The following is a 9,241-nucleotide window of genomic DNA, read 5'->3' as shown; positions in this document are numbered from 1 at the left end:
AGAACATACTGGAGTGAGTCCAGTGAAGGGCCGCAAAGACAATTAAGGTACTGGAGCACCTGTCATACAGGGAGAGGTTGAGAGAGCTGGGACTGCTCAGTCTATAGAAGAAAAGGCTCAGGCTCAATGTGCATAAGTACCTGATGGGAAGGTGTAAAACAGAGCCAGAGTCTTAGTGGTATCCACTGAAAGGACGAGAGGCAATGGGCACAAATTGGAAGAGAGTACATTCCATTTAAACATAATTTTCATTTATTTGTTTTTAAACTGAGCGTGAAGAAACACTAGAACAGGCTGCCCAGAGAAGTTGTAGAGCCTCCAGCCTTAGAGATGTCAAGTCAAAACTTGACTGGACACAGTACTGAGCAACCGCCTCTAATGGACCTTGCTCTGAGTAGAGGTCCTTTCCAAGCTCAAAGATTCTGTGAAGCAGTAAAATCCCTATGGAGATGTACTTCTCTGGCACAGATTATCAGGTAAGGTCCTCCCAGTGGTGTGACAAACCTGAACCTGCTGAGAATCCACAAATCCCACAGCCAGACTCATTGTGAACATGTTCTGCTGAGGGAAATTGAAAGCAGAGACACTAAGAATGAAAAGCTACTTGCTTTCACAAGAGCTTTGATACATACTGTTCATATGTATAATCCACTTCTCTCCTCCTTTGCTCCAGAATCCTGCACACCTAGTATTTCATAGTTAGGAGGAAAAGTGTGCTCTGTTAGCGTAAAAAGGTGAGGAGTCTACAAGATGCAGATATACCGCACAGTTATTAGTGGTTGACTTTGTGAACAGTGCAATGTACATTTGGACAGCACACTCAGGCAATATCTGTTTTTTAATTAGTAATTTTCATTTCCTGAAGTGTACTGAAAAAATGAGCAGAATTTGTGAGGTAGCAAAGCTGCAGATCTGAAAGGACAGTAAGACAAATCTTTTCTTCGTCAATCTGAATTCTAACTCTCATCAATCTGTCATAAAGGTAAGGCTATTTTTAACACGCTTCTTTTACTCAGGGTTTCTTGCTCATCAGTAGTAAAGTAGTTCTACATAAACCTTTCTCCACTGGTAAACCTCACTAATTGTATAGACAAGGGAAATGAAGGTAGTTTCTAGGCCATTATGGGAAAAATAAACCATTAAAAAAAAATCACCCTTTTCTCCACACTGTCCTTCAATCAATTGCATGCTAATGCATTTTAGTCTTAGTTTGCAGGTGTTACCAATTGCCAGTAGAGTACTGTGACATGAGGTGGGCTTAGCCAGCATGTTCATAAATGACATACATTTAAGGTATAATCTTTTGGTAAATCCAAAACAAGAAAAAAGTCAAGGGGGCTTTCAGTTTTTTAAGTGGCCATTGTCAAAAAGGGCAAGGCCTCCTCAGCATATGTCCAAAATAAACGGATAGTCCTAAGAGTAAAGGGAAAGTAAAACAAATCTCCGTAGACACAAGGCAACCTGCCGCCCAATTCAGAGAAGCAAAACATAACGCTGTTACTCAAGCTATGGCTGTAATGATCCCATTCATTCCACTTCTATCAGCATCATTCCTTTCTGAAATAATCCCAAGAGAAGCCCTGATTATACAATGTAATACCTTTCCTTTTAGTAGCTTAGTGTCTTACTTGGCAAGACGTTTGATAGCCCACCTAGACTGGCAGTCTTATGCTTTATAACTACAAGTTTATTCTGCTTAGGAGATGAAAATTTAAAATTTTTCTTAAAATACTGCACTTTGAAGATACAAAGACTTCTATTACAAAGTTGCAGGCATAGTATTAGCTTTTAAAATGAATTAGACAAAAAGTAGATTAGCAGCACAAATACATAATTTACATGCTTCCCCCTCCCTGCCCCAACATCCATAGTCATCTGTGAGTCCCGAGATCACCACCTCCAAAAATTTATTTCATTGGTTTTGTACCAAGACAGCACATATTTTCATTTCACAAAACTTCCATTTGTACAAATTCAAATCTGTTGTTTCAGGAAGCTCTTGAATTCCTCAGCTTACCAGGGAATGGTAACGGCACCAGCAGTACAGCCCACCTCATGGTTCAGTGAATGGCAGCGAAAAGTCAGGTTCACTAGAGGCTTTCCTGGCTCCCTGCCAAATACATGTGTTTTCTTGGTCCCTTCCCCCCCAAAAGTTGCCAGTTATTAGTTTGTGATGCAGAATCATATTTAAGGCATTATAACAGACATAACCAAAGGAACTAATTTCAATTAATGTATTTCCATAATGCGGTGAAAAGAAAACAGTTCACTGGATTAAAAAAATAGTTCAAGTGAAAGCTGTTGATTAAGAGCCAATTAAAAAGCTATTTCCTTAAAAATTGTTACTAATGAGAAGTGAGGCACCTTAAGTTCACAGCTGCTAGAAAAGCAGACCTTTCCCACCACCACCTTTAACAAGGTCCACTTCAGAGTTGCTGGTCTCTGAATTTTGCGCTTTTTCAGTCCTTCTTCGCTCGACCTTTGAAGCTATCCATGATATGGAGGGTCCCAAAATAGTCCGAAAGGAGAGCAGATATTTTCACTGGTACGGTACTGCAAGGTAGGGGAGTTGAAGAGGAAAAAAAAAAAAAGAGACCAAAACAGACATCAGAAGAGTTGTGCAGTTTTATCACAGAATTAGTTTTACCTGGCTAATACTGGCAAAGACAGTATACTCTCTAGAATACAGTACCACTGGTCCTCTCAAAATATCCATTACACTCATTTGGCAGCCTGAGTTATTAGACAGATCAATTCCCCAACCTGGCTTGCAACAGGGTCAGAAGTGCCCTAATGCTGGGGCCAAGACACCAGATATGCAGTTACTGAGGAGCAGGCCCAGTCTCTACAGCCCACAGTAAGACTGCACCCCAGTGGAGTCAGCAAATCAGTTAGACATTTCTGTCATTGTTCTGTGGTCCAAGGGTAGACCGAACCCCTAGAAATGAAAAAAAGAAACCTCCAGAAATGTGCTGAACTTAATGAAGATTCACACCAACAAGTAGAAGCCTGGTTTGCGCTTTTAGTCAAAAAAAAAAAATAGCTGAAACATCCCTGGACAGAAAAGAGATAGAGGAAAAGAAGGAAAGGCATAACTTACCTTTTTAAAGAGAGTAAAACATAAAGACTGCGTGGTAGCAGCAATATTTCTTGGTCCTGCCGAATAGCAGTGATTATCTTCTCAGCCACATACTCTGGCTCCAGAGTGGGAATCAGATTTGGCCACCTGGAAGAGAATACATTTCTTACTATAATACAAATTGCTTTGGATTCATATTTTACTCAAAATAAGCCTCCATTTTGCAGTTATTCAACTAAAAGAAGAAATAAATACCACAAATCCTGTGAACAACAGAACCTTCGTTATGTTAGACAGTGAGTGGCCATTGTGAGAGATCATACAAAGGGAAAATAACAAGAGAAATCCACATAGTCCTCATATTAAGACACACTAGGCTTCTAGTTAGCTCCTAAATTTGTCATTATACAAGCATACTGAGCAAAGCTATGCCACTGCTTTCAGGATGTGAATGGGAGTTTGGAAACCAGAGAGGACAACTGGAGCATTTGGCTTCTGCAGGGGAAAGGACACCAATTATGTTTCACGTTTCAGCTTAAATGAATAGTAAAGTACTGAGGGCTTTGCCATTTGGGTTACTCAGTCACTGGATAGCACTGTTAAGACCCATCTGAGGCCCTAAAAATAACACAAGCAGAGAAAAGCCTAGCTCATGATTTTCATAAAGGAAATAGGAGTACGTAGCATGCTAAACATGCAAGTTGCATAAAAACCTCACAAGAGTTTACTCACTTGCTTCTACAGCCATCAAACATTCCTGTGTTTATGATGTAAGGACACACAATTGTGGTTTTAACACCAGTCTTTCCCAGACTTCTCATCTCATAGTCAACTGACTCTGCAAAACCAACTGCTGCAAATTTACTTGCACAGTAATCTGTAAAATAAATAAAACATTAATTGCAGTTAAACATTTTAATTTACTGATTAAAAAAAACAGGTTCAGTGAGTCCTACCACTGAACATGTACACAGGAGCTGTAACAGTTTTTGACAGAGAACAGGGACAAAACTATGCTCTAGCAAGTAAACTAGCCATGGGGTTTTTGTTTTGGGTTTTTTTGTGCATTTTTTTGGTGGTTTTTTTTTCAGTATACAGCAGCAGCACTATAGTATAGAAATGATATATACACAGTACCTGCAGAAAAATACTGTCCGATATTAAAATACTTTACAACAGAGTAGGAACTGTTTTCAGGATTAGGTTACCAATAAAATTTGCCTTTGATGTGATTAACTTCTTTACTTTTCCTCTCTTAAGTTAACTGTTGTTCTAGACTGGCAGACAGAGAGTTTCTCATTGCACCCCTGCTATCACCTTTCCACTCTCTACTGAACAACAGCAAATGAAATTATCTTTTCATACCAGACCTTATCTTTGAATCCATGCACTGGATTCTTATGCATCAAACTCAAGCTTTCACGACTCTCTAATGTGGTTTCAACTTGAAACTCAATTTGTCTTCATTATCACTGCCTTGAAGCCAGATTTATTTTACTGCTATGTCACCTTATTTCATTTTCCTCCCCCTTTGTATACGTTTTCCAGAAATGCCTTCAGAGTTTGCCCTAATCTCAACACTTTCTTTGCATCACTGTATGGGTCCCCTTGAATGAATGGCTGAGAGACAGAGAATGTAAAATGAGATATCGTACCTCTGCCTCTGTACCACATCTGGATTTTAGTAGTTCTTTGAGTTAGGGAAACCTGTACAGGACTCTGCTTAGCTTGAGAACATGGAGGGGGGGGTGTGGGAAGAGAGGCCTCTTCCCCACAAAATACCTGCAGGTTAACTTTAACAACATTGAAGTTCTCAGTTTCCCAAGTTCTACATGGCTCCTAGATCCTCTAACTTCCTTGGCAGAAAAACCTATTTCACAGCCCTGCTGAGCATCTGGAAGACTCTTTTGAAAGGAATAGTCTATTTAAGGTCAGCTGGTTTGAAAATATGACCATTTGGTTTACCTATACGCAAAGACCCAGAAACTCAAAATTAGGATTTTTTTTCATGAGCATTGATTGCAGAGTTTAAATCAAACTAATTGTCTAAATGAACATTAGCTTTAATACACTACCTGAAAGACCATTAACTCCAGTCAGTCCCGCTGAGCTTGCAATACTAACCAAGTGTCCGTGGTTAGAGGCCATCATTGCTGGGAGGAAGGCTTTGTAAGTCTGCAATGTAAGTCAGAGTTGCAATGAAACATTTTACTAAGAAAGCTACATGCTATAGTATTTTGAAGGGGTTGTTATTAAAGAAATTCTCCCTACAGTTTAAATAACTTCCCCCCCTTCCATTATGGAAGAGGGGGGGAAGGGAGGGGGGAAAAAAAAAAAAGAAAAAATAGTTGTTTGAACTCTAACCTTCAACTACTAAGCTGGGACTTTCCAGGCCCCACCAGTACCACTTTCTCCTCAACACCGAAGACAAATGTAACTTGCTGAAAGCTAAAGGTATAGCTTCAGCTAGTTGTTAAGTTTCTTTCAGCCTAAAGTTCAGCACTGCAATGTTTCAAATAAGAATTGTGTTCACTGCAAATTTTGTAAAATGGCAAAAATTTGAATTTCATGTCTTCCTCCTATTAAATTCATTTCATCTTTGTGATTAGATTTATTTTTGAAGAAACTGAAGCATTTTTTAACATCCCTTTTGCAATTCTTTGTGATAGGAACACCATATAGATGACCTGCCTTCCCTGGAAGGAAGAAAAAGCACATGAAGTTACTCATTTTGGACAAAAGCCCCACTTATTAAGAGCGTTGCCTGAACATGTGGTGTTTCTTACTGAAACTATCATAACCACAAAGCAACTATCAGAATTGAACACTTCTCTGTTACTAGAGCAGCAACTTTAAGGCTGGGCCTGCTTCACGTCAATTAATATTGAGGGATTATAACATATGACTAGCTTCAGAATTTAGCAGATGGTAAACTTCAGTTCTTGAGAGTATTTCTAAATACGAAGCAGTTTTGCTTCCACCTACCTACCCCAGAAGTCCCCAAAGGATCCATTCTTCCACTTTTTTTTATTTTACAGACTCCCAGGCACAGAAAGTAATTTCTTGTATCATTTCTGACTGAACTTACAAAGAACTATATATCCTTGCATATTTTCCTCAATTCCAAAAGGCAAAATTAACACTGAAAACATGTTAAAAGGAAGTTTTAGTACATATATGCAAAGTACAGGTATTACCCAGAAGTGTGCCATTATGTTCACTTCCATGTTTTTTTCCACAAGCGCCTCTGGAGAATCAATAAACCTCTTCCCAGTTACAATACCAGCGTTGTTGACTAGGATGCTAACATCGCCAACTTCTTTTTTAACCTAAAACAAAAAGCCTCCAGATATTATGCAATAAATACCAAACATGCTTTCCAAGTTTTATGTATGAAAACATAAGAAAGAAATATTGCGTATTTCAACTAAGTTGAACTTATTATGCTTGTTACGGATCCGAACACCTCAGGTTCTTGCATGTTCTCACCCAATGCCTTTTCAGAGCTGAGTTTACAACTGGACTTTCTTTGGAGGTGTGGAGCCCAACAACTCCACACAGGCTTCTGCTTTCAGCACCTCTGGTTCTTGCTGCAACTGTTCCAGGTAAGTCTCTATTGCAGAGAGCTTAACTAACGCAACAAGTATTTTGCTACAGTAAACCCATCTTAAACCAATCTTAAAACCAATGAGCAATTCTGTTTGTAGGGCCACTTTCTATGCCACGTGGTGAGGCACAGTACATAGATCCTGGGGCCAGTTCACCAGAATCAGGTACATCAAATCTATGTGAGGGCTGCAATATCTAAACTTTCACTTGTGAGGTTCCTTGCATTATACTCAAATCCTCTGTGTTTTCCACAGAGCAACTTGAGCACAGAAGCAGTGCTGCCATACGACTTGAAGGCTGAAGCCAGCTTGCACAGTACTTGAGTCTTTTGATTAGCAGAAGGAAAATTGGATTCCCTGTTGGTAGCATTAATTGCCTGCATCCCAACAGTCCAGGGATTCATCTCTCCCGCTGCACAGGGCAGCGGCCACTTAGTAGCATCTTAATATTCCAGGTATTTCAAGATTCTTCGTGCTGTTTTCCACATGTTCCACATCTCCTGGCTGTGATTGTTAAACACGGACATGTATTACGAAGTAGTTTTTCACTAGTGATAACTTTTACTTGCAGTCCGCAGCACATATATTAAACCAGACTTCCCTACAGCCTTCTGGGGGAGCAGGTGGAGTTTTCTGCCCTCATTGTGTTGGAATTAGACTGGGCAAGTGGCCACTTTTGATAAGAAGTATTCCTCATATGAATAGGCAGCGAGAAAGATCACCTGTAAAATTAATTTCCTCCTTACAACCTTTTTATTTATTCAAGTATCTTGACTACTTCAAGCAACTTTACAGGTCAGGAACTTAAGAGCTTATCTTACAAAACAAAAAGGTTTCTTTACAAGTTTATTTCTCATGAAGACAGCCTGAAAGAACACCATGTCTCCATTGATATTCGCTCTCAGGACAACACAAGAATGAGAAAACTGTAGGAAGAGTAGTAGTTTGTTATGAAAATTAAACAAAAGCCATAGGGTTCTGAATAAAGGAAGATTTTAGGACATGTGCATTCACAGAAGGCAAAAGCCTTACGAGCTTCTGGGGCTCACGGTACATAAGCTTATTTCTAGTGTATTTGCTTCAATTCTAACACTGTACCAGAATCCTTATAAGATAGTTCCCAGAAAATAAGTTGGCTAAAGAATAATATCTACACATTTAGTTCAGTAAAAGGAAGTATAATTCTCATTTTAGTTCCAGACTGAGAACTTTCATGAACAGACTCACTTGAGAGAACAACTATAGGCCAGCTATTATCAAGATATTGTGCTAGCTCTCAAAAGGAGAAAGAAAATATTTAATGCAGTATTTGAAGTACAATTCATTGATCTGAGCTATCTAGGAAAAAGAAAATGAGTACTCTATATGTTGTTTAATTTGTGATTTCCGGATCAAGTGCTAAACATGTGCTGATCAGTAGCTTTGGGAAACCATGTTGTTTTTATGCCATCTTGCCATACAGCTGCAGATCACAGAACCTCATTTCTTAATGGGGTTTCCTTTGCTAGGTGTCTACAGTGACTGAAGAAAGCACAAGCAGACCAGGTAGGCTAGCCTGTATAACAGTAAAGAATTAAAGGATAATTTACCACCTATCCTTTATTCTAGCTTAACTTCCTCATCTTCCTTAACTTGTTCCAATCTTGTCTGTGTTTGTTAACTAAGGGTTTAAAAAACAGAAAGCAGCCTTGGTAGGATTATACAGAACAGCTTTTATAATAAATTGATCAGCCGGAGCCCCTCTCCACCTCAGTCATTGCTCACACATTCTTGTCTGTCTATTCCCCTCTCAAAAAGTTGTTGTGTAACAATTTAAATATTTCTGAAGCAGCACCACATGATCTCCATAGACAGCCTTAGATAAGTTGTTCTAGTCACCAACCTGAGTATGTACCCCTCATCACAAGTTAAAAATAGTATGCATTCAGAGACATAAATGTAATCATTAGTAAATGATGCTTTAATACTGCCTCGTGTCAGATGATCTAGCAATTCTGGAAGCCTGGACAAGCACCCCAAATCTACCCTTTAAGGCAAATAACAAATACCTGAATAAGCAGTCATGCTTCTTTTGTGTGAACGAAACATGGGGGATATGGTACATACAGTTTGGTAATTGGGGCATTCAGGTTAGATGGGAGAAGGGAAGTAAGAACAGAACCTTGATCATCCCATTTCTAACTAGTGGCAAAAACCCGAACAAGCTCTTCCTTTACCACCTGTCTCTACTCAGTCTTCCAAAATATAGTCACACTTTGAATCTGCTTTGAATTGCATCCAAGTGCCTTCTTGCAACCCAGACAAATAATACCAGCTTTACAACACCTCTGTTCATGCTGCTTCCCTACTAACTAGATGTGGCAGCTCTTTCCGCAGCAAATTGGCTGTTTTAATTCCCTTCTCCTCTCAGCACTCCCCTGTGCATGACAGAGCCAGGACACTCAGCCCAGGCTTCCACACTCTGCTTTGAGGCCAAGGACAGAAGACCTTTACCAAGCCTTTTCCCGAGCTATTAAGGATTTGGGGGGGGGGGGGGGGGGGGGGGGGGGGGATA

The 9,241-nt window shown here is 39.6% G+C and overlaps 1 protein-coding gene across 1 annotated transcript in view; it reads right to left on the bottom strand.

Annotated features, from left to right (window-relative positions):
• Window positions 1-1,666: 1,666 nt before the first annotated feature.
• Window positions 1,667-9,241, bottom strand: part of LOC103907198 (epidermal retinol dehydrogenase 2) — a 10,534-nt gene continuing 2,959 nt past the window's right edge. Inside the window, exons 2-6 of the mRNA XM_009289320.2 lie at window positions 6,277-6,408; window positions 5,155-5,254; window positions 3,812-3,956; window positions 3,101-3,226; window positions 1,667-2,553 (exon numbers count right to left, since the gene is read on the bottom strand). Of these exons, the coding sequence (XP_009287595.1) occupies window positions 2,460-2,553; window positions 3,101-3,226; window positions 3,812-3,956; window positions 5,155-5,254; window positions 6,277-6,408 (597 nt within the window). The 3' untranslated portion in view covers window positions 1,667-2,459. The remainder of the gene's footprint in view (window positions 2,554-3,100; window positions 3,227-3,811; window positions 3,957-5,154; window positions 5,255-6,276; window positions 6,409-9,241) is intronic.

The sequence above is a fragment of the Aptenodytes forsteri genome, unplaced genomic scaffold, assembly GCF_000699145.1.
Source record: "Aptenodytes forsteri isolate BGI_AS27 unplaced genomic scaffold, ASM69914v1 Scaffold139, whole genome shotgun sequence".
In the NCBI taxonomy this organism is placed as follows: domain Eukaryota; kingdom Metazoa; phylum Chordata; class Aves; order Sphenisciformes; family Spheniscidae; genus Aptenodytes; species Aptenodytes forsteri.
Note: the sequence above shows the minus strand (reverse complement) of the source record. Positions and strands in the feature narration are given on the sequence as shown.